At 45.8% G+C, this 26,173-nt stretch overlaps 1 protein-coding gene across 2 annotated transcripts in view; it reads right to left on the reverse strand.

The window, feature by feature from the left end:
* Positions 1-26,173, reverse strand: part of SREBF2 (sterol regulatory element binding transcription factor 2) — a 56,519-nt gene that overhangs the window by 24,335 nt on the left and 6,011 nt on the right. For both annotated transcript variants that reach the window (XR_006336558.1, XM_043880613.1), the window contains exons 2-7: positions 8,072-8,518; positions 6,865-7,046; positions 5,707-5,853; positions 4,107-4,328; positions 2,990-3,104; positions 2,627-2,808 (exon numbers count right to left, since the gene is read on the reverse strand). Coding sequence is in view for 1 of the 2 variants with exons in the window: in XM_043880613.1 (XP_043736548.1) it covers positions 2,627-2,808; positions 2,990-3,104; positions 4,107-4,328; positions 5,707-5,853; positions 6,865-7,046; positions 8,072-8,518 (1,295 nt within the window). In the remaining variant the exon portion in view is untranslated. The remainder of the gene's footprint in view (positions 1-2,626; positions 2,809-2,989; positions 3,105-4,106; positions 4,329-5,706; positions 5,854-6,864; positions 7,047-8,071; positions 8,519-26,173) is intronic.

A 26,173-nucleotide genomic window follows, 5' to 3' on the forward strand; every position in this document is an offset into this window, starting at 1 on the left:
AGTTTACATTCCCACCAACACACTAGGGTTCTCTTCTCCACATTCTCACCAACACTTGTTATTTGTTGTCTTTTTGATAATAGCCATTCTGACAGATGTGAGGTGGTACCTCACTGTGATTCTGATTTGCATTTCCCTGGTGATTACTGATGCTGAACACCTTTTCATGTGCCTGTTGGCCATTTGTATGTCGTCTCTGGAAAAATGTTCATGTCCTAGGTTCATTTTTAAATTGTTTATTCTTCTGATTTTGAATCCTACAAGTTCTTTGCATATTTTGGATATTAACTCCTCATCAGACAAATACCATCTTCCATTCAGTAGGTGGCCCTTTTATTTTGCTGATAGTTTCTTTTGCTGGAAAAGCTTTTTAGTTGCTGTAGTCCCATTTGTTTATTTTTGCTTTTGTTTCCCTTGCCTGAGGAGACATACTCAAAAAAACATTGCTGAGACGAGTAACAAAGAGCATACTGCATGTTTTCTTCTAGGGGTTTTATGGTTTCAGGTCTTACATTTAAGTCCTTAATCTGTTCTGAGTTTAGTTTTGTAGATTGTGTGACAAAGTAGTACATCTGATTCTCTTGCATGGAACTGTCCTGTTTTCCCAGCCGCATTTACTAATGAAGCTGTCATTTCCCCCCTTTGTATATCCTCGCCTCCTTTGTCACGGATTGACTGAACACATAAGTAGGTTTATTTCTGGGCTTTTTATTCTGTTCCATGGATCTAAGTGTCTGTTTTGTGCCAGTATCATACTGTTTTGATTCCTGAAATCAGGGAACCTGCTACCTCCAGCTCTACTGTTCTTTGTCAAGACTGTTTTGGCTACTTGGGGTCCTGTGTGTTGCCATATAAATTTTAGGATTTTTTTCCCTAGTTCTGTGAAAAATATCACTGCAGACTGTCTTGAGGAGTATGGTCATTTTAGCAGTATTAATTCTTCCAGTCCACGAGCACGATATATCGTTCCATCTGTGTCCATCACCATTATAGGTTTCTTTCATCAGTGTCTTACAGTTTTTTTAGTAAAGGTCTTTTAGCTACTTAGTCAGATTTATTCCTAGATACGTTATTCTTTTCGATGCAACTGCAAATGAGATCATTTTCTTAATTTCTCTTTCTGGTACTTTGTTAGTATAGAAATTCAACCAATTTCTGTACATTAATTTTATATCCTGCAATCTTGCTAAACTTATTAATCTATTTGTTTTTTGGTGGCATCTTTAGAATTTTCATAGTATCATGTCATCTGCAAACAGTGACAGTTTTACTTCTTTCTTTTCAATTTGGATTCCTTTTAACTTCTTTTTTAGGATTCCAATTCTATGTTGAATAAAGTGGCAAGAGCGGGCATCTTTGTCTTCTTTTATTTTTTGGCCATGCAGTGCTGCTTATGGTATCTTAGCTCATCGACCAGTGATCAAACCTGGGCCACTGGCAGTGAAAGCGTCGAGTCCTAGCTACTGGACCACCAGGGAATTCCTCTCAGCATTCTTGTCTTCCACTTGATCTTAGAAAAAATACTTCCAGTTCTTTCCTCTATATCATGGTTATTGTGAGTTACATAAGTGTATATATTTATTAAAACACATATTGTACAATACAGTAAAACAGGTGTATTTTATCACATATAAATTATACCTCCAAGTTGATTAAAGACCATACTTTAGAATGAATCTATTTTCAGAAGCTTACCTATTCTAAACCCACAACATTGTTTTCTCCCCATTTTACAGAAGAACTGGAGGCAGAGGCTCTGCCAGCCTGGGGAACCAGACTAGAGTCGGATCTCCCCTGACTCCCACTGTGTACTTACCACGTCATTCCTTTTCAACATTTTTAAGCCACTTGAAAATTTCTTCTGATGATTCAGACACTTATCCAATTTAAGGTATATGTCATATGGATTTGTGTTTCCAAACAGAACCACACTTATAAAATATTTCAAAAATAGAGCTTCCTTAATAAAATTAAGCAGATGCTACAATAAATAGTCTGATCAACAACTTACGGTAGAAGGAAACTTTGTGCTTTTGAAGCCAGAAACTGCCAGTGTCAAAATACAGCACAAAACCCAGTGGTTGCCACAGGGTCCTAGGAAAATCATTAGGCTTGATTCTCTTCTAACTAACTCCATTAAACAACAATTGCCAGGGGCTTTCTTCCACAATTAAAGGCCCTTGGTAGGAATGTTATCTGTTAAGGCTGCAAATTGTAATCATTTCCCGAAGAGGACCCAGAGGCAGCTTCATCCTAACCCAACTGATCAACCTCACAAAGCGGTCTTGCCAGGCTCATTACAGGCAAGGAAAGCAATGAGGCGCCTCCAGCAACTCCTAGCTCCGTGTGACAGCTGCTGTGTGTCCCCGTTCTGGATTCGGCCCTTATTCCTCTCTGATGGGCCCTTTCAGCAAAGACCAATAAAATCAGGGGCTGTCTCCCCACATAGAGTCAGTCTTCTTTTTCTTTAGTTTTCAGCATGTGCCTAATTTCACAGAATTCTTGCTGCTCTCCAGCCCGAGGCCTCTGAACACCTGGCCTGGACCTCTGTCTGCAATCTCCCCACTATTAACTTACAGGAGATGGGAGAGATTCCCAGAGTCAAGGGATTTCAAAAGCTCATTACCTTTGCATCATCCAGTAGAGGGCTTCCCGGCTCTGAGTCGATGGAGTAGGGGGAGAAGCCGGCCTGGGACCCTGAGTCGGAGGCCGGAGGCGACATCAGAAGGACATTCTGATTAAAGTCATCGATCTTCAGGTCCATGTCATTGTCCACCAGGCTGCCCAGGTTGATGCCCTTCAGGAGTTCTGTAAAGAAAACCCTACCTGGCAAATGGTCCATTTTACAACACTTGACCTGGGCCAGGGCGGGGCTAGGAGGGACACACAGCCCCTGCTCCTGCTTCACCCATGACGGCACCTCGCACACACACCCGTGGACCCTCCCCAGTGTCCAACACAGGACTTCTCCTATAATGAGCACACTCACTGTTCTTCTGATTTGCCAGTTTCAGCACCATGTTCTCCTGGCGCAGTTTATGATTGACCTGCTGCAAGTATTTGATGTAGTCAATGGCCTTCCTCAGAACGCCAGACTTGTGCATCTGGGAAGGAAGATGGGTGAGAAACACAGGGGCATCAGACCAGCCTGCACAGTGAGGGCAGCAGAGGCCCAGAGCTCAGGCTCTGGAGTGGGAGGTCCTTGCTGGGTTCAGACCCTGATTCTTCCACTAACTAGCTGTGTAACCCAGGACAAGTTACTCAACATCTCTGAACCTCACTTTTCCTCCTCTGTGAAATAGGGATAATGACAGTATATGAGTCATAGCCTTGCCATGAGGGTTAAAAGAGATAATATGTATAAAGGGCTTAGTCTCTGGCCTGGCACATAGTAGCACTAAATATTAGCTGTTATTCCTACTTCCTATAATAATCCTCGCACCAAAACAAACTTTAAGGAAAATAAACGACAAACAAAAAACCAGAGCACTGTTGGATGGTTATCTTAAATAAAAGTATATCAGTACCTTTCAGATTTGTAGGCTACCAAGAAAACTGTATTTTCTTTGAAAATAGAGGTAAAGATAAACAGATAATAGATTTAAAAATCTACATGCCAAAGCCAAAAGATACATTAATTGAAACACCAGAAGTACATGAAAAATCAATTTCCTCTTATTTGTTCTTGGTCAAAGACCCCATCAACATTTTATCTCCTCCCTAAAAGGTTAAAATATTGCTAGCCATCCCTGAATATGATTAAACATTTGCCAAAAATGCCATCGGCTGACTAAGAGGTGCACACGGTCCTGTAGTTGGCCATCAGTGAGCAGCAGGAGCCTGTGACACGGTAGTGGTGGTTGTGGGGGGCAGTGAGTAGCCACCACTGCAGAGCAGAGTCAAAGGTCCACACAAGCTACTGCCTGACCAACCCCCAACAGCTAAACTTTATAGAATTTCAAAACAACAAGATGCTTTAATAAGAAAGCACCTTTATCTATTCCTGCATTCACTCACTTGGGCCTGGGTCTTCCCTAAATTCCCAGAGCAAAGACAGACAGAGGGGAGATGATGGGGCATGAGACAACATTCTGCTTGGCACCCACCTTGGCATCAGTCCCCATGACCAGGTCCTTCAACTCAATGATTTTGTCGTTGATGGAGGAGCGATACCGCTTCTCGATGATGTTGTGTGTCGTCCGCCTTTCTCCTTCCTTGGGAGGCTCGAGCTGCTTGACTCCCCCGGGGACCTGCTTAATGGGCACTTTCTCTTGTCCCATCATCACAGGCATCGTGGTCAGAATGGTCCCATTGCTGCCCACCAGGGTCTAGAACAGACACAAGGTCAGAATGACTGCCTGGTTAGCATAGGGAAAGCAACCTCAGGTCACGAACCCACTGGCCCTGGCCATGTGGCATCACCTGAAAATGCTTTGTGTGGTCTGACGCCTTGCTTGGGATAATCAAGTCTGGAAGCTCTGGAGCCACAGTATCTTGGTCACTGTGCCCTTTCAGAGTCACTGCTGATTAGCCTGTGCCACAACAGCATTAGTGTGGATCAACGCCAACCTTTGGTTTAAGGATGCCAGAAAATGTCTACAGTTTCTGCTTCGCTTTCAACCCATCAGCTGCTTCTGAGCTCGTGTACAATGCTGCACCAACCACAAAACTTTCTCCTGTGTGTGACACATGTTTTCCTCTCACGTGACAGAGAGCTAACTTATTGGGTTTCCTTATACAATTTGACCATCAAAAACCTCAAGGGCAGAAGTGACAATCAGAGCCATTATATTAAATAAACACACCAACTATGGAGGCATCCCCCTGTTTTCCCCTCAGGTCTGCTTTTCCTTCTCTGTTTCTATTTTCACTAATTTTAGTTTTATTTTCTTCAACAAACAGCTTCAATATCCAAATGGCCAATGAGCAGATAAAACGCTTCTCAAATGCATGAGTCATCAAGAAATAATTTGCACATGGTCAAAAGCACACATTTCAAGTGTACAACTTAATGGAACAGGGTGTGTAACCAATGTAACCCTGACGAAGACACAGACCCTTTCTATTTCCCAAGAAAGTTCCTGTACGCCCCTTCCCTGTCTTTGTAATCACTGCTCTGACTTCTATCACTGTCTTCTTAAACTTAATACACTGGAAACATCAGCATGAATTCTTTGCGATCAGCATCTTTTGCTGAGCATACTATTTCTGAAGGTCAGCCACGTAGCTGTATGTATCAATAGTTCTTTTTGGATGGATAGCTGGGTTGTTTTTGATTCTTGGCTTTTATGAATAATGCTTACTTTTGATTTCTGATCACTTTTTTCTGTTAGACTCTCTGGTCACAAGATGCAGACAGTGACCAAGACCCTACACCTTAAGGGACCTTCCATGCCCCACCTTGAAGCCCTTCCCTGCCTAGGGTCCTTCAGAAGCTAAACCTCCATCGGCAGGACCTAAGAGGCGGATGGTCCTGGGTGAACCTGCAGCTCCTCTGCGGTCCCTCCCTTGCTCTTCATAAACCCTAGGACTCCCACATAACACTCGGTGCTGGTACTTCTCAAGGGGAAAAAAGAAACTAAAAGAGGTGATTTTGCAATTTGACTGACACATTCCATAGAGTTTCTGCATCCATTCAGTGTCTGGAGGCTTTGTTAACATCTCTGAGGCCTAATACCCCCAAGAAAGAGGGGGCACAGCTCTTACCGGAACTTGCAGGGCAGCTGTCTGGATGGGGGTGGTGAGGGCAGTGAGGGCGGGGTTCTGGACTGCGGCCATCACAGGGCTGCCATCTGTCTTCAGTGTGGTCAGGACAAGGGAGTCTGTCTTGATGATCTGAGGCTGTACCAGGACCTGCATGGAAAAGGAAGAAAAGGAAAAGGAAGGTAGCACTGTATTTCTTTTTTTCCCTCTTTTGGCTGCACCATCAGCGTATAAGACCAGGGATGGAACCCACACCCTTTGCAGTGGACGTGTAAAGTCCTAACCATTGGACCACCAAGGAAGTGGTCTATTTTTCTATTTTGTGTTACTTCTTGCTGCAAAGACCCTCCAGACAAGAATGATAAAATTTTCATAAAACTGAGAATGTAGCTTGACTACTGGGTTGAGGAGGAGAAAGAGCACAGCTAAAGAGGGTTTGGGGCTTCGCTTCTCAAGTGGCTCAGTGGTAAAGGATCTGCCTGCCAAGCAGAAGACGTGGCTAGATCCCTGGGTCGGAAAGATCCCACTGAGAAATGGCAACCCACTCCAGTATTCTTGCCTGGGAAATCCCATGTACAGAGGAGGCTGGCAGGCCACGGTCCATGGGGTCGCAAGAGTCGGCTACCACTCAGCGACTAACCAACAACAACAAAGAGGGTCTTGGGATGGAAGGCTGAAAGGCTTCAATGCGAGCAGTGCCAGGAGCCTAGCTAGTGCGGAGAAGACATGGTGTGGAGGGGAAAGAGATCTGATTATGGACAAACTTAGGAATGCCAGGAACATGGCTGAGAAGCAAAAGTGGTAAACCTGGATTTTTTTTTTTTAAGATAAATTACTTCATTAGTTAGAAACACAGTCCACCTTGTTGCATGTCTTAAAAACATTTTAACACATCTGTTTTCAGTTTTATACCCATTACATGTGCAAATAAGTTAATACACCAGCATTTACTGAGTTTGTATAAGTGCCAGTGTCCACCTACATATGTTATCTCTGCTGGGTCTCACGGGTGGCTTTGTAAGGTCCAGTGGCCCCAACCTGCCCCCACAAGTGGCTCCCTCACACCCTGCTGGCCCTGCTTGGTATGTAGACCCCATCCTCCATCACAGACTGGCTGAGAGCCCCTACCATGGCCTCTCGGAACTCCTGCCAGCCACCTACCGGGACCTGCTGCACCTGGGGCGCAGCCACTGTCTGCACCGTGGCCGGGGCCAGGGTCTGCAGCGTGCCATTGGCCGTCTGCGTCAGCACCCGCTGGGCCTGCACCGTCTGCACCTGCTGCTGGATGGTGACTGGCTGCACCTGGGAGGAGGTCACTAGGCTCTGAACTTGCGGCTGAAGGACTTGGGAAGAGAGGAGAAGAAAAGTCACATGGACAAGGAATGCATTCTGTCACCGTAGCTGCGCTGTAACCAAGTGCCTTGGAAGGACCCCAGCTCCCTGCCTGCGTCTGGAGAGGATGTGGAAAGTCATCCACAAGCTGGTCAAGTGGACAAGAAGATCCCGTGAGGGCTGCCTCAATTTCTGAGCTAACAAGTAGAAGCTATTTCATTACTCCAGGTGCTGCAGTGGAGGTGAGGGGGGCTAAACAGCAAATGGCTGCCCCCAATGAGCGAGGTAACAGATGTTAGAACCAACTCCCAGGGCTTCATTGGCCCCCAGGAAATGAATGGAAAGTGAACTTTGGGATGACTGTTTTGGATTTTACTCTGTCACCTTTCCCCAGACCCGAAACCCCTGAAGCCCGCTGAAGAGCTGGCAGATCCTGTGAAATAAATTAGTACAGCAGGACTAATCCCACCCTGGGCTCCTCACAGGGTCAGAGAGAAATCCCAAGAAAAGGGGCTGGGACACTGCACTGCGCAGACACAGCGCAGAAAGTTGCTGGTTCACTCCGCACACAGCCGAGGGCCCACTTTGAGGCCCGCCACTTCAAGAGACAGGGTGTCTACGTCAAAGGTGCGATCCTCTCCGTGGTGGATGCTCAGATGTTGGCTGGATGCCGGGTTCTCAACCTACAGGAGCTGCGATCCTCCTGGGGCCTGGGTTAAGTTTCAAGACCCATTTCATGCAAGTCTCCACCTCTAGTTCTCAGGATACCCCTGAGCCTACTGTGCCTGTCAGGAGTCTCTGACCACGAATCCTTGAAGCAGGCCCAACAGACATTAAGGTATCTGAAGAGTGGGAACCTGATCCTGCACCACCAGGCTCAGTTAACCAAAACCTCATTCAGACTGGGCCAGATCAGGAAGATTCTGTCATCCCCAGGGAGGCAGAACTCTTCACTATCTGCCTCCGCAGTGCCTGCAGACTGGCCCGAAAACTTTTGAACCCACTAAAGGCTATGGCATCTGAGTTCTCGAGTCACCTTGAAAGCTGGTAGCTGCATTCTGGTAGATGACGGGCTGCTGGATGATCCTCGTCTGCGGAGCGGTGCTGAAGGTCGGGGTGATCATGACGGTCTGCGGCGGCAGCGGGGCAGGGGGCGGGGGCTGCGGCTGGGGGCGGGGCTGCAGAACCGGGGCCGCCCTTGGCTGGGTGGGACCCGAGGCGGCGGGCGCCTTGACCTGGAGGGTTGCAGCCTGCGGGGAGGTGGCCGAGGGGGAGAAGGCCGGCAGCGGGACCTGACTGAAAGGCCGCTGCCCGGAGGGGTCCCCGCTCCCAGCTCCACCACCGCTGCTGCTGCTGCCGCCGCCACCGCCGCCGCCACCGCCGCCGCCACCGCCACCGCCACCGCCGGGGAAGGAGCCGCAGAGAGGCTCTGAGAACAAGTCAGGGAACTCGCCCACTTGATTGCTGACAAACTGCAGCATCTCTGTGAACACACGGAGAGGGGGAATTTTACTGATGTCCAAAACGTCTAGTGGGTAAACGTGTGATAAAATGTCTAGGTTGTACCTGTTTGTGTATAGCTTTGGATCTAAAAAATTAAAGAAACTTGAAAAGTATTTGGCATCATAAACAAACAAGATGTTGATTAACTTTTAAATTTGCTTAAGAACCTGAGGCATGAGAACCTGGGCAAACTCCAGGTGATGGGAAGGAACAGGGAGGCCTGGCATGCTGCAGTCCTCGGGGTCACAAAGACTGGGACATGACTTAGCAGCTGAACAACAACTGAGGCGTGAGAAAATCCAACAGCTTTCCCAAGACCAGGGCAGAGATGGGTGACCTCTCTCTCACGTGGGAACTCAACAGGGCCAACATGGCTGACCATGGGCAAATGCTACAGGACTTCACTTGGCTCCTGTTCTTCTCCCTCCTTACCACCTCCAGGCTCACCCTGCCCCCTTTCCTCATTGTCTGCATCAGGTCTAATAGGAGCCGCCTCTGTCCTGGGTGACTGCTGCCTTTGGAGGGGACTGCTGGCCCCATTTTACAGCTGGGGGAGTCGCTGCCCTAAGTCTTTGGGGCTCAGCAGGCTTGCACTGGGAGGCCACCTTCAGTCCCGGCCAGCACTGCTCCCCACGGCAGAGCAGGAGTCGGCCAGACCTGACTCTCCTCACCACAGGCAGGCTCTAGGCCTTCCCGCCATCCTGGGCAATGGAACCCGCAAGGACGACGAAGGTGATGGCCCTGAAGGAAAGATCTCACACGAGGTCGAGAACAGGGAAATCACTCAGCCAAGGTCACAAAGCACATCAGGGCACAGCAAGGATAAGAACCAGTTCCTGGCCTCCCACCTTCAAGTTTCTTCCACTGCACCATCAGAAGGTCAGGGCAGAACAACCCGGGCCCTGGACTTCTCTGGCTGTGCCCCTTCCCTTTGGGCAAGAAGTCTGTGGGGCTAAGGGCATGTGTCCACTAGAGACCATGCCCCCCTTCTAGATCGTGCTCTTAAGTACCTGGGACCCTAAATTCCCAGCCCTGAGGGCCTCAAGCTTGCTTCCAGGGCCTCTTCCTCTGGTTCATCCTCCCAAAGGTTTACCCAAACCGAACTTAATCCACGACCAACAACTCATCTCTCATGACTCCTTCCCTCCCCATAGGGCTGCTTCCCACTGGGAGTCTGGGGCCTCAACAGTGTCCGAGGTATTTTCAGATCTACAATCCTCTACCCGGTCCACATCCTCTCCCTTTTCCTTTCCAATATATTCCCAAGAAGCTACTGCTTGTTCCTAAACTGTGGCATCCTCCTCTCAAACTCTCAAGGTGGCAGGAGGCTCTGATCTGGTCACACAAAGAAAAAAGAAAAACAAACAAAAGCCCTTAAGCGCTATCTCCAACCATTCTCCAAACTTCCACCAGCAAGCCTTTCCCAGGTCTCTAACTGTGTGTGTGCGTGTGCTCATCATGCGTGTGAGAATCTAGGCTATGAAGAGTCTTATCACAGGCAAGCAGAAAGCTACCCAGGGGTTTCTAGTGTGACCTAGCAGTTCAGCACATTTAGTGTTCAGTCAGTTCAACCTGCTGGCAAAACAGCACCTCACAAGATTAAATGACTACACAGTGGTGTTATTTACCAACACCTCAATACTCGGCTCCGTCCCCACTCAGCCCGTCACCTGTGGGAGGGAGGAGTGGGCAGAATACCACAGATAACTAACTTGCACCAACTAATTCCAATTTCTCATACATGATTATTGAAAAATATCCTCAAATTCAGCACAAAATTTAAACAAAACGATTCAGTGCTGACACGTTCCAAGCACAATTTCTTAAAATGCTTTAAGAAAGTGATTAAGAGAAACCTAATAATTTGTTGACCCTTCCCATAATATCTGGGGAATCAACACAGAGGACTACTTTGTGAGCCATAAGACTTACTCCTCCACTAACTGCCCTAATCCATGGAAAGTGAAGGAGGGCTAAAGAGGCGGGAGGGCAGATGGGCACAGGCTTTGACACCAGGTGGATCTCCAATCTAATCCGCTGTGTGAACATGGGCAAGTCACTTCTTTCCACATCCCCGTTTCCTCACAAGAGGCTGCCACAAGAAGACTTGGCTTCTTTGTGGTAAGGATTAATAAGATAATGTATGCAAAGTGCTCGGTGAGAGGCTGATCCTTACAAAGATACCTATCAGTGGGATCAGAAGCCCTAGTACACGGGTGCTTGGCTCCCTGTCGAGTGCTCTCCAGAAACTCTTGTCGGGGGACACTTGGGCTGACTGGGGAAAAGTAACGTGCAGAGGTCACACAGCTTAGCTCACAAAGCAGGGTGTGTGTAGGCAGATGGAATGTGACTGCTTAAATTTAAAAAAAAAAAATCCTTCTCAACCCACATATGATGAGCTCCAGAAGAGCTATTTCCAGCCAGGTAGACGGGCACTGGGCTGAGGGGCACAGAGGGGCTGTTGAGACTAAGCACTTGAAGAAAGAAGTAAGGAAACGGCTCTGGGAGCCACTGCCGCAGCAGGCGCGCGGGGCCTCCCCAGACCCAGCTGGCCGCAGTGACAGAAGGGCAGGCCGCGCAGGCGCAGATCTGCTCCGTACCCCGGGGCTACCCTCTGGGAGCGTCCCGCATCTCCTGGCGCCTCCCTGCTCCCATCACTCGTGTGCCATGTCACGCAGGCTCCCATGTCCACAAAGAGCCACGAAACCTGGAAAAGAGAGGCCTAAGAGAAGGCAGTTTGTTGTTTTCTGTATAAATAATTTTCTTTCTTTTTGGCCGTGCTGGGTCTTCTTTGCTGTGCGGCTTTTCTCTAGTGGCAGTGCATGGGCTTCTCACAGCAGTGGCTTCTCTTGTTGTGGAGCACAGGCTCACTAGCTGTGGCTCACGGGCTTAGTGGGATCTTCCCAGGCTGGGGAGCAAATCCGTGTCTCCTGCATTGGCAGGTAGATTCTTTCCCACTGAGCCACTGGGAAGTCTGGGTATTTTTATGGAGCTTTGAAAATGCAGCTGGGCAAGACATGGAGGACCAGACACGGGCCTCCTTGGAGCTGGGCCACCGCCTGAGGCGTGCAAACCCCAGCTCACTGGGTGGGGTGCAGGGGCGCTCCTGTCAGTCACCTTCCCCACCAAGCTACCCTCCTGTGTTTAGCTGCTTCATAAACTAAGATTCAAGTTGCCTGATAAAGTAAGCTGGGCCCCAAGAAACTACATGTGGGTTCTGATCATGTAACCAAAATTAAGAGGCCCTGGCTGCCACCTGTGCCTGACAGTCCCAGGTTTCATCTGAAGAGACCCCAAGTTCACATGTACTTTACAGGGCCCGGGACCTGGAGGTAACATAAGCCACTGTGTCTGGCTCGGTCCAATGGCATCTACCTGAAATGAGGTAACCTAAAATCCAATCAGATTAATTTCAGTCAGAAATATAGAATCTGAAGTTCCAAATGGGGTAACATCATTTCCAATACTGCAGCTGGTCAAAAATCCTTTCTGTGGGTGTTTGTTACTGAGCCCTGTTAGGTGCTAGAACTGTTTTACAAAGGTCATTTATTCTTATATTTTGTATTTATTATGGATCTTGGGTTAGACAATGTTTTCTTAAAGATTTTTTTTTAGATGTGGACAACTTTTAAAGTCTTTATTGAATCTGTTACAATGTTGCTTCTGCTTTATGTTTTGGTTTTTTTGGCCATGAGGCATGTGGGATCTTAGCTCTCTGACCAGGAGTGGAACCTGTGCCCCCTGCATGGGACAGCGAAGTCTTAACCCCTGGGCGGCCAGGAAGTCCCTAGACAATGTTTTAAAATAATTTTCTTTTTTAAACCATAAAAGTAACATATTCACTACAGAAAAATTTAGAAAAATATTAAATGAAAAAAAAAATCATCCAGCAATTCCATCACCCAGAGACATCTACCATCAATGTTTTGATGTGTATCTTTATCTAGGCTTCTTCCCATTCAAGGTTTGCTTGCAAACACAAGCATGCACACATGTGGGATAGTTTTACACAAATGGGATCACACTGGGAAGATGCTATTTTGTCCCTGTTTCTTTTGCTTAATAAAACACAGACAGTATGCAGTGTCAACCATTACAGACAGAATATCATCCTTTTTGAGAGTCCTACATTCATATTGCATTGTGTTGTGCTGCGCTGAATTGTATTATATTGTATTAATGTACCAGGATTTAACCACTTGGTTAATCACTTGGTGATGATGAATGAATGTTTTCATCTTTTCGGCATGATGAACAACTCTTACAAAAATCTTGAACAAGGATCTTTTCCCACTTATCTGATTATTTATTTTCTTAAGATAAAGTTCTAGAAATTAGATGGCTGAGTCAAAAGACAGGTATTCTATATATACTTCAGAAAGGTTATAACAATCTATATTCCTACCAGTGTTTTCCCACATTTATTTCTGTCCATTTGATAGTGGGGAAAAAACATCTAATTGTTCTGATTGACATGAATCAGTATTAAATGAGGTTAAATGTCATTCCCCCATTTCACTGGCCATGTGTATTCCTTCTTTGCAAACTGCCTGCTCTTGACCTTTGTTCATTTTTCTACTGGGCTATTTGTCTCTTTTTACTGATTTGAAAAACTTTTACATATTATGGATTTTGCTCTTCCTTAAATATTTGCCCCACTTTGTTGGTTTATTTGTTTTTGCTCAGGAAAAGAGAATGGCACAGTCAGGAGAGTCACCTTGTCCTAGCCCTGTAACCTGGGGTAAGTTTTACCTCTCTGAGTCACAGTCTTCTCACCTATAGAATGTGGCTAACAAGTATACTGAGCTCGTCATGTTGTTGAGAGATAATCCACAGAATCTACAGCACAGTGCCTGGCACTTAGTATTCGCTAGTACATGTTATACATAGTGGTTTCTGATAGTTTTGCTTTGACTTTATTTTTGGAAAACTCAGATTTTTTTTCTGATGAACTGGATATATTAGGGAATAATTTGGGCATAAATTTTGTGTTTACTTATGCATTAAAGAAACACTAAAAAAATGCATTAAACCACACCCAGTTGAAACGAGCCACACAGGAAAACAAAAAATGTACACACCTCAAACATCTACCAGCTTCGTCAGGTCACTTGCATGTATTATGAGTTATAACCATCCACATCTGGGGTCAGAATTTCCACTGGACTTCAGATAGCCCTTCTTCCATCACTTCACAGTAACTCATGAGCTATAACTTTCCAACATCCACTTCCACAAGCAAACCTCAGGTCTTTTTCAAGGTAGAGTGCTGTATTTCCAAGCCACTTAACATCTGTAAAACTGTTTTAGGGGTTGCTATCTTAGTTATTTATTTTTAGCATTTAAATTTTAATTTTTTTATTGGGCTATAGTTGATTAACAAAATGTTAGTTTCAGTTTTACAACACAGTGATTCAAAATCTTTATAAACTATATATACTCTATTTAAGGTTATTATAAAATATTGGCTATTGTTCCTGTGCTGTACAATAAATAAATATATCCTTGTGGTTCGTTTATTTTATACATGGTAGTTTGTACCTCCCTATCTTTTTTTTTCCAGAATGCCTATTCATTTTTTCTCTGTATTTTCTGGTCTCCTACGAAATTTCTGAGTGTTGAGAACCTAACCCCACTTTCCCCATAAGCTCTGTGGTTTTTACTGTGTAATTCTGCATAGTGTAGTACTTTTCAGTAACGTGTATGTTGCATTACAGCAGAACAATTTTAATCCTGTGTAGTAAAATTACCTGGTTTCTGTTCCTCATCCCCAACTTCATAAGGATATTGACCTAAACCTTCTTCACTTACTTTTGTTCATCTTTCACATTAGACCTGCCCAACAGACCTGAGAACACAGAAGTATGGCGTGTAATGTATGTGGAACGAGGACATAACCAGTGGGGGAGAGGGAGGTAAACACAAAATCTAATCCCCAAAACATATCCTGCTTTCAAGCTGATGAACCTGTCTCCCCTCCTAGGATTTTTTTTTTTTTCTAATTAAAGAATCTTAAAAAAAAAAAAAAGTCCAATGTAGACCCCTATCAAACCTGACGGTCAGTGGTAAGGCAACTTTTCATTTGTCCACCATTTTGCTATTTGTGATCACCCCTGCTTCTCAGGACCTGAAACATCTATTATCCCCATTCAGGTCACCTGGAGGAGCAGTAAAGGAGCTAGGCTGGCGACCACTCCCCTCAACATAGAAGCCCTAAAGTGTAAACAATACCAGAAGGAACAGAGTGACAACTACAACAGGCAAACTGCCGCCTTAAAAATCGATCCACTTTGGAGTAAGACATGGCAATATTCCAATATTCTTGCCTGGAAAATTCCATGGAAAGAGGAGCCTGGCAGGCTACAGTCCACGGGGTTGCAAAGAGTCAGACACGATTAAGAGACTGAGCACACATAGAGTTATCAGAGAATCTGATAACATCAGGAGAAGGATGAATGAGTCTATTTTACAGGTGCGGCAATTAGGGTAGGGCATTTCTCTAAAAGCCTCATGCATCCATGGTGTCTTATTAAATGTGCACTGGAAAGATAGCATTTGCACACGGTAAATCTGAAGATCTTCTGTTTTCTGGAGAATGCCAAAATTCCCCTGTGTTTCAGAGATGTGTGGCAATGGCTTGAACATGTGATAAGAAAGCCTGTGTGTGCTCTACAGCAGGGGCCAACAATTAGACCCTGAAAGACAATTCAGAAAGCAAGGCAGGTCCAGTTGCACCTCAACAAATACCAGCCCAGGAATCAGAAGAGACAAGTCACCCGTGGCAAAACCCACTGATAATTCGAGAATAGAGTCTCTAAGGATTTGGGTCATATGCCACAGAACTCGTCCCTTGATGCAGCATTTAAGAAGACCCAAAGGGAGGTGGGAAAAGAAAAAAGACTGAATTGTGAAAAATGGAGAGTTTAAACTACAGTAACTGAGAGATGACAACTAGCGGAATGAGCTCCTGCCCCACCCAAGGGAATATTAGGACTGTTAAAGGAATTAATAAGGTCTTATTTGTACAACTATTATTTTGTGTAAATGTGTGATCTGACAACAAGTACCCTCCAATATTTCCATAGAAAATGTGACCACTTATAAATTTCTTGAAAATAAGTACTCAAGAAATGCAATATCCTCAAGATATTCTTTGAAATTATATGCTATGGCAGCTCTACAGATAAAATTACTCTAGAGATCTCTCAACTGAAAAAAAAAAAAATTTGATCCACTCAAACACGGGGAGGCACATTCATTTGCTAAGAAGCTCAGAGCACAGGGTTAGAATCATGTACTTCAGGGAAATCCTGGGTCACAGTCCTGGGGAAGAGGGAGGCTGGAGGAGGTGCCGAATGACACAGGATGACAAGCGGGTGACTCAGGTATCCCATATTTTAAGCGAGGGATGAGTGAACTCTTTACTGGCAAAGAAACCACAGAGGAAGGTGGAGGTTCTCAAATGCTTGTGTTTCATAACACACACAAATGTGTCACACACTCCTCTGCACATATTGAGTATTACATAATAAAATAATACATTGAAGGATTAAGAGTGAAAAGAAAATACAAAGGGGAGGCAAGTCATTATCGGACGGCCTCTGGTCTGCCCTGGCTCTCTCGCCACCTGCCCAGGCTGGGCATCAGGGGCAGCCCCGGAGGACCCGGTTCAGCTGACCGGTGCCGTTGTCTCTGGGCCAAGAGAACCCGAGCCAGCTCTTAAGTTCCATCGAAAGACAGCGACCTGCGGCACTACCTTCAGCTGCTCTTTTCTTCTTTCCTCTGTAGTGAGCTCACTGTGAATCTCTGGCAGGTCTCCTTCCACGGTATCACAGGGTTCTCTCTTTGCTCCCCGCTGCCTTGATTTCAACCACAGCCTTCCACCCGGTGACAATCGTCCCGAGTATCTTGTTGGGCCAACAATCTTTCAAAGCAAATCAAACTTCTCTAGCAGGAGCTTCATAGGTTCCCACCAATGGCTCCCTCCGACTCCAAGGGATTTCACTTCCCACTCACTTTAGCTCGTCATTCACCCCGGAAAAGTACCCACTCCCTTCCTTGTCAGCACAAGCCTTTGGAAGGGGAGGAGGGGCTCTTTCTCTGAATGCGATCACCTGCCTCACCCTTTCTGCTTGTTACAGCCTTCTTCCTTTTAACTGCAAAATTCCATTTCAAAACGACTTACAATTTCTTTCACCAAGGACACTTTTCTACCTCAGGTCTAGCCATCTTTTAGCTCCTGAACCCAGCTGTGATTTGTTTAAAAAAAAAAAATTGTCCAAAACTTGAAAATAAGGGGCGGGGGGGGAGTACAGTGTCTCTAAAGTCCTACCTGTCTACCTAAAGGTCATCTGACGCTCTCCAGAAACACAAAGTGGTCTGACTTCCTCTTTACTACTCATCAGGCAAACATTCTGTAAAATGAGATGTTCACATGTAGAAAATAAACAAGTTGCAAATGACTTGTCTGGAGAAAAAGATAACCTTGAAAGCTTTGTCTTTATTGCCCTGCAGGACATTAACCAGTTATGTATCTGAATTTGCAATCTTACCTCTTTCCTACTATGTGAGGATCAGTTTCTTGCGTTCTCCTTGAATCCACCTTTGTCATCCTGCTCTTTTCCTCAGCAATCTTCATAAATCTTCAGTACATACTAATGATATACTGGCATAAGAGTATGCTTCTAACATTAAAAAGTTTATTTTGTCATATTACATCCAGTAAGACCTATTTTTTAATACTTGCCTTAGATCTTGTGCTCCACAAGCACCTAGACAAAACCTTCTACTCCCTGGGCCTCTCTAGGCACTCAGCGCTCTGGTAGTTAAAAGACTTGGTATCAACTTGGCATCACTGAGATGCCCTCACATGCAACCTTCATGCACTCTATAAAAACAGCAAACATGCTTTCTGAACCAAAAGTGGAAAGGACACCGCCTCACGATGGGACAAGATGTTTTTGAAATTTGGGTTACCCAGGAAAATCTGGACAAATTTCTGCAATTTCCACAAAGCTTCCACTTTTGGTGAAGTAGGTATATAAATGCAAGGTTTTAAATGTGTTGAATACCCACTGTGTGCTGGTGCAGAGATGACAAAACACCCCTCGACCTCAAGGAGTTAGTGAGAGTGACAGATCTGGTGGTGACAGTCACAGCAGACGAGGACAACACAGGGGATGTGATAAAATCACTGACTCCAGCCGGTCAAGCAGCTTCCTCAAGAGCTGGAATGAAGGCTGACCAGGATACCGGGGAAATTCTAGGCCCGGGGAATCTTGTAAATCACGGCTCAGAGGCCTGGAGCTGCATGGTGGGCAGCGGGAGGGCTCCAGGCTGGGCAGGTGGTCAGGACCAAATCCTGAAGGGGTCTGCAGCTCATGGTAATGAACTTGGTCTCTCTCCTTCTTAAAGAAGGAAAAGCTACAGTCAGCAGTTCGGCAATGCTCTAGGAAGGGGAGCCCTGTAGCTCAACCCTGCTCACTCTGGTTTGTATAGGGGGCTGCTGGCCTGCCCAGAGCCCCCAGACATCATATGTTCATTAAGAATCATTCTGAGCAAAGACGTAGGGCTGAGTTCTGACTTGAGAGGAGAATATCAAAACAGCTAAAACAAAAGTTAGAGTAACTTTATCAACAGAGGAAGAGACTTCTGAAAGTAGATTAAAGGGAAGTTTTTTTTTTTTTTAATTTTTGGCCGTGCCACACAGCATGAGGGCTTAGTTCCCTGACCAGGGATTGAAATGTACGCCTTGCAGTGGAAATGTGGAGTCTTAACCACTGGACCACCAGGGAAGTCCCCAAAGGAAAGTTCCAGTTATGTATGAAAACTGGGAAACAGGCCACCTATCTCAGGGGTTGTGTGAAGGGAGTATGGCAAACAATCATGCTAAAAAAGAAAAGCAGGATGTTGAAAAGTTAAACCAAGAATTAACTGGAAGACCAAAGAGAATGGGGATTCCCAAGTTTAAATTCAAAGAGGGCTTTCTGTGTGAAAATCAGAAGGCTGGTTGGAACTCTCATAATGTAATTGTGCTGCCTCTGGGAAATTAACTGATCTCTCCGAGACTCAGTTTCTCTACTTATAAATATGGGAACAATCCAAACTCCAATGGATATATATTAACATATAGGGATATGATCAGCACATACTAAAATGTCTTTGACTTTTTCATAGTTTCTTTTTTAACCTAACATTTGAAAAAGGGTTATTTGTAGGTTATCTTCCAATTTAATCGTTGTTGTTTTTTTTCCAATTATTTTTATTAGTTGGGCCAATTTAATCTTTGAATAAAAGCCAGCAGTCACACTATTGATGTTTAAAAGCAAAAACAACTCAGTGAAAAAGCTAATAAACTTATTTTCTAACTAGAAATCATATTTATATTTTATTCAAATGCAGAGAAGGTGGTTATGATTGAAATTGAATTCACTTCCTATTGCTTCTATGTGGACAACATAATAATAGCTGTCACTAATACCTACTTACTACTTCACACAAACCCAGATGCTAGTATTACTATTCTACTTTACAGGTCACGAAAACTGAGGTTCAGGGAAGTTAAACTATTTGCTTAAGCCCTTCATATAAGCTACAAGATCTGAATTTATATCTGTATTGAGGTCTGCATATCTCTTCCATGCACTCTATTTCCCCCAACAAAACAAACATTTCTTGGATTTTACAACCAGGGAGAAAGATGCAAGACGGACCTGTAGCAACAATAAAGTCTGGGGGCAATCTGGGTGTGGGTAGAAAGGGGGCACTTAATGTAACCCACCTCATGACTCCCAATACTAAGTTCAATTTTAGTGAAAGAAGATCCAGCTCAGGGTAACACTCATGTAACTGACTCATGGGGGAGTAGAGGAGAGAGATTTTTGCCTGACTGTATTTTGCCAGCATACTTTCCTTCCAAAGTAGTAAATCTTTCTCCAGATGAGACCTTCTGCCTTGACAAGATGCTCCTTTCCAGAACACCCCTCTTTCTTCAAATAAAGAACAAACCAATAAGACACATCCCTTAAGATCTGCATTCAACACACATTAACTGAGTGCACAGTGTGCCAGACACAAACCTGAACACATCAAGAGGCACGTGTTCTGGCGGACAGACCCTGTGTGAGCACCTGCCAGGGTCAGGTGCTGTGTGCTGGGATGATAAAAGGTCCATGTGCAGGAGGACACTGTCAGAGTACATTTCCTAAAAAGCTTCTGTTGTTGATTTTTACTGCAATTCATCTCATGCTTGTGTGTGAGCACTTAAGAGACAAAAGTTAAATGTGATCTTTTGCTTTTTTTTTTTTTACTAGAAATGAACTTCATTGGCAGTGTCACCCAGTTGTGTCTGCTTTTAACACCTTGCTTGCGCAAACTTCCACTCATCATGGTATACGATTCAAATCGCCCTGTGAGGTAGCTTTAAGCACTCTTTTAAATGAGTTAATATATGCATAGCACTTAAAACAGTGTCTGGCACAGAAGTGCTTGAAAGTGGTGATGGTGGTGGGGGTTGTTACACTGGAAGAAATAAGCCCAAGTCCAATGAGGTGTCTTAGGCAGGTGAGTCCACAAAAGCTCCATCCTGCTCCAGACGTCACCCCAACAAGCACGCTGGGGGGGCTTCCTCTCAGGAGCCCTCCACCCCTGGGACTGTCCCACCTCGCAGCAACTGTCCCCACCCATGGGAGAGCCCCACCCTGGGTCCCAGCTGGGAACCCAGGTCTTACCCAAGACCACATCAGAGGCATCAGATCTGTTGACCGCCCACATTTGAAAGGCTGTCTATCTTGTTTCTTTATTCCTTTGAAATACATGCTTTTAGAAACAGATCAATAGATTTTGAGAACAACAATTAAGAAAAAACTCAAGTCAATGACTAGCAGTAATAATAAAAATAGTATAGCAATTGTTCACATTTCCTGAGCTCTTACCACGTGGTAGCAATTACGTTAAGCACTTGACATGGATTTCATCACTTCATCTTCCCAACACTTTGAGATAGGTGCCTTCATCAACTCCACTTTACACACAATGAACACTAGGCACAGAGAGGTTAAGGAACTTGTCCAGCATCACTCGTCAGCTGGGAGCTGGGACTGAAGAGTCAAGTTCTCAGCCACCACCCTGGACAGATGCTTTGCTTCTGTTACTGTGTGGATGTCACCAGACAGAGCCTTGTTCTCGAACGGGAACAAACATCCCCAGCTCGGGAAGGAAAAGCGTGTCAACCCAGGTGTCCTGCACCTCCTGCCCCTTCATCTGCTCCCACCCTGCATCACACTGGTTTCTCTCTCTCTCCCGCAACACAGAGACTGAAAGCTGAACAACAGGCAGAGAGGAAGACTCTCAGGAACACCCCTGCACAATGTTCAGGGGGTGGCGCTGCACAGTGCCAGGTGACCAAGTGTCCACAAAGTCTGGCAAAAGCCACTTCTTCCACTTAACTGTCCTCCTGGGGGGCAAAGTTCCAAAGCTGGGGATCTCAGCCTTTCCCAGTCCTTAAAAGATTCAGTAAAGCAACCATACTCCAAGAAAAATTAATTTTAAAAAAGTCATTCAGGCAAAAGTGAAAGACCTGTGACTCACCAACCTACCCTTCCCCAAATCATTACCACACCCCCAAATCTCCCTCAGACTAAGGACAAAAATAATATTTCCAAAGCAGGTTACTAACCCCTGCTACAAATCACCAGCCAGCAGGTTCATACCCACTGTGCACTGCGGTGCTGGGAGCTCGGGGAACCCGCATACAGCACAGACTCCCAAGTGCCAGTTCCCTTCCCACCCAGCAAGCTCACAGGGAAGAAACCCAAGCAACCCAGAAACTGTGACAAGGGTGAACAGGCAGGTGCCTCACAGAGGAAGGGCTGACTCATCCTGGCAGGCAGGGAAAGCAGAGCCTCGAAGGGCGAAGAGACGTTTGTGACTTAGAGAGAGGCATGGGTAGGTGCTGCAGGCAAAGAGAACGGTATGAGCAAAAGCATAGCACCAAGAAATGTTCTGGAAGGAGCTTCGGCAGAGCACGTGAAACAGAGTGGAGACACGGAGCTGCCCACACTTGAGCTGTGAAGGGCCTCACTGAAGCCGCCTGCCATGGCACAGAAAAACGGCGGACGTCTGCCATTTCTGCTCTGTCTGCCATCCTTCAAGCCGAACCTCCCATGCACGCTCATCTTCCTTCTGGAGAACCCACGCTGGGTTCTCAGCAGTAAGGTTTCCTGCCAGGCGGCTCTGAGGAATGCATGCACCCACCAGGAACGTGACTCTAGGAAGCGGGGACAAGCAGAGGCCACCGAGGCGGCGGGTCCTAAACAGGCTGCTCCGGCCTCTCCTTAGCAGCACTCTGCTGCCGAGCTGCCCTTGGCTCTGGCCCACGTTCCCGGCCCGGCTCTCCCGCTTCTCTGATCAGTCCACGCGCTGTCCTGCCAATAAACTCCTTTTCTACTTGAGCTACTCAAAGCCAGCTTCTGGGGCTCATCGCCAAGCCTGCCAACTGAGAGCACACGGGAGCAGGAGAGGGGCCTGATCAAAGCTACGTCTGAGGAAGGCCACAAAACACAGCTATCAAGAGGACAGCCTGCAAACTGCCCGAGCACGGTGGGCAAGCCTTACGAAGCGGCCGTCTGCTCAGCCTGGGACACTACTGCGCCTGCTCCCCTGGCCGGTGCCCCTCCTGAACTCTACCCCAGATCTTACCTTCCACACTGGAATCTTTGGGGGTGTACCCTGGTGGGGCTCTGGCACATTAAAGTTTGAGACCCTCGGTCCTACACTATGTTCTGGCCACAATGAATCACATATTCCCAAACATGTCAAATTATTCCAAACACCCTGCCTTTCCGAATTCTCCTTTCTAAAATGCTATTCACTCATCCTTCACAACTCAGCTCAAATGCCAGTCTCTGTGAAGATTTTCCTACTCCCCTTCCTTAGTGTTTCAAAAACTTGGGATTTTGTTCCTCTGTTCTGGTCTCTGTTGCATTTTGCTCTGTATTGTGACTGGCTGCTTAGATGTCAGCTCCCTGAAAGTTGAGACTTGTTCATTCATCTCTAATACCTGAGTCTAGTGATACGCTAGCTTGTGTGGGACCCAGCAGAGAGCACAGATACGTAGCACAGAGCTAGGAATATAGTGGATACTCAGGCAGAAGTGGGATGAATAAATTTCTTAAATTAAATTTAAAAAATTTAAAACAACTTCTGACCAGAACAGGGGTTCCCAGACAGGCTTCCGGAGTAAAGGCATCTCCCAATTCATTCCCACAGGGTAGGGAAGAGTATGAGCTCATGTCAGAAGGCCCAAGTTGACTCCTAACGCCACTTCATCAGAGCAGTAAATCTCGGGCAAATCATTTTATCTGTCTCTACGTCTTCATCTGCAAATGGGAATAAAATCAAGTACCTCCCAGCACTGTCAGAAAGACAAATGTATCAAAGGGACTTTTGTAACGTGTTAGGCCTCGCAGGAATGTTTACACTTAGGAAGAAGCAGTATTTCCATGAGTTGCTATGGGATGATGAGGACCTAAGCCAAGAAGACTCCAGTTTAACAAGGCAGTTCCACATCTGGTTCAGCAGCCAGAATTTCATCACTGATCCAATCTAGTCCCTGAACCCAACAGACCAGTTCCAAGGGACAGATGCAGAAGCCACATTATAAGGGACATTTAGACATGTGTTCATTAGCAATTCTGAAGGCCTGAGAGATGCAGAAAGAGCTGTTTTCCAGCTTCCAAGCCGTTCAATGGTTGAGGATTAGTTTCTAAACAGAGGTTTCCCCAGAGATCCTTCCTTTGAGGCCTTGCTCTGGGATCCTGCTACTCTTTAAAAAATTCCATCATGTCAACAAAGTTTAACCCGTGAGGCTTGTGGTCCAGAGATGGAACACTTGACCTTGTTCTGTGACTGCTCCTTTGTGTCCGCCCACCACACCTACAGAAGCCCTTTCAAAAGGAAAAAATAAACATTTCAAAACTGTATTCTAAAAAAAGGGCCCTTGGTCCTAAGAGTCCACTTGCAACTTGGAGTTCTTGTTCACTCTCAGGTAAGAGTCAAAGAGAACGTCATACTCCCTGCCCTCTTCCATGCATGTGCTGCAGCTTCAGGCAAGTCTCAGAGCACCTGTGACGCAGACAGCCCCAGTCCCTGCTCTGCAGCAGGACAGAAGGCTTAGATAAGTGCTGTGGGATCCACGGAAGCCACCTGAAGCGTCCAGCACAGGGCAGACCCTTCCTGATAAATACATGTGGACTGAAGGGACACCTGAGCAGAGGAGGCTGGTCTCTCCAGCCCCAGCCCACCACCCGCCTAGTATTCACAAATCTGAAGCCCCCTACATCAGATGGGGATTTGGCATGAGGGGGAGGAAAAGTACATGGATTTTGGAGTTGTACTGAGGTCACCAGTTTACAACTTACTAGCTCTGATCTGGGCCTCAGTGTCTTCATCTGTAACATACCATGCAACTGGAGAAAGAATTAAAAGCAAAAAGACAGTGTAGGTAAAAGGCCATACACCGTGTGAAGGCAGGGACCTTGCTCACCCTGACAGGGCTATAGCCAGAGCCCAGCACAACACAGGCCCTCTGAAAGGGTCTCGACTGCAGAGCTAACCAGACACTGCGCTGAGCACATAGTGGATGCTGCCTACAGTGTGATTTCAAAACCTGATGAAGGATGGAAAAGAAGTGGCGACTGCAGAGAGAGTCGATAATTAATAAAGAATAAGACAGTCACATTTACCTAGAGAACTAGGTAAAGCCTGATGCACCTCAGGATAAATGACAGTACCTCTGTAGGATCAAGATGAAATGGTCCCATATTCATTATCAAATATGGTGTACATCTGTAGGAAGAATCACACGATGGGAAACAGTTATTGCATGTCAATTTCGGTCCTGCCCAACAAATAATCACAGAAAGTCTACCCGTCTAGCTCAGAAAAACCACCCCCGTTGACTTTTAACAGTTCAAAGGAAAGTGCTGTGAGAGGTGAGGCTATTCATAACCAAAGGGCTTTTCCTAAAATATCTGCAGATTTTGGTGAAAAGTAGTCATAAGAGAATTAGAACGAAGAACATTATAGGAATACAGAGTCCCAAAGAACTTTTATGCAAGGATAGAGGAGTCACACTGTTGGCAGCAGACAGGGCTGCCACCAACACACTGAATAAAGGGAACCTGGACAGAAGAGAGTCCTGATGAGACAACGTAAAACAAGAAGTCATTTATCAAGTCCCCCAAGGCAGAGGAGGGCTGAAAATAAGGAACTGCTGTACCTTTAGAGCAATTCTAAACGTACGGAGAGCAAGCCAACCTGATGAAGGATCATTCCAAGAAACCAAGTGGAGCAGAGGAGTAACAGAGTCGCAACCACTAGGGTTCTGGGCAAGCAAAGGGAACATCAGAAGCACACGAAGGGACTGCTCAGGAAGCTGGTGGCTGCTCACTGACTGTCCAGTGGTCTCAAGTACAGGAAAGGCAAATGAGGAACCAGGAGGCCAGGACAAAGGGGCCTGTTATCTGTGCACTGTTGGGGGGCTGGGTGGCATCAGCCCTAAACTGGCATAGAGAGAGGCAGAATAAAGGGACCAGAGTTTCAGACTCTAGCTGGAAGCTAAGGAGGACAGACCTTCTCCTCCACCGTGGTGGGGGAGTAAACTGGTCCATCCAGCGTGGAGAGCATTGGACAGAACCTATCGAAACCACAAAGGAGTCAGAAGAGGATGTTACTTCCTGTCCCTTCCTTTCATATGTTTTATCTCTTTTGATTCTGGCAGCACCTGTGATGTACCTATCACCACCACACCTTGAGGGAGCAACCCCACCTCTAGTCATTCATCCTGCGCCTATACCTGCACATGGATTTCTCAAGTGGCTCAGTGGTAAAGAATCTGCCTGCCAATGGAGGAGACACTGGAGATCCGGGTTCAATCCCTGGGTCGGGAAGATTCCCTGGGGAAGAACCAGTGACCCAGTCCAGTATTCATGCCTGAGAATCCCACCAACAAAGGAACCTGGTGGGCTATAGTCCAGAGGGTCGCAAAGAGTCAGACACGACTGAGCACGCACACATACTTGCACATGTGTGAAATGATGAACTTACAGAGCTATTCACACCAGCACATTTTTCATAGTAAGACTGGAAACACCCTCAAATGTCCACCAAAAAGGGACTGGGCAGATGAGTTACAGTTCATCTATATAATGGGAAATCAACATGCAACAGTGAAGAAGACTGGAAAGATCTCTAACATCAACACTGGCAGAAAAACAACAAAACTTATAGCATGCTAGCTATTTGTGAAAAATAAAAAGGGGAGCAAAAGTGAAAATCCATACATTCTATTTGCTTCTATCTGCATTAAGTTTTGAAGGATGTAAAGGAAATGAAAAAATGAATAACCTGGGGGTTGTGGACCCTAAGTAGATGATGACAGGGCTGGGGGCAAGACTTTCCATAGTATCCCTCTCATATTTTTTATTTTGCTTTATGAATGTATCATTAAAAAAATATTTTCCAAGTGGTAAGTTCCAATCACCACAGTAATTTATCATATTGAAAAAGTTTTTTTTTTTTTTAATGAAAGGGCTACAGCTGGCAGTGTGTAAGAGCTATCACCCAGCTCTTGACT

The sequence above is a fragment of the Cervus elaphus genome, chromosome 22 (assembly GCF_910594005.1).
Source record: "Cervus elaphus chromosome 22, mCerEla1.1, whole genome shotgun sequence".
In the NCBI taxonomy this organism is placed as follows: Eukaryota; Metazoa; Chordata; class Mammalia; order Artiodactyla; family Cervidae; genus Cervus; species Cervus elaphus.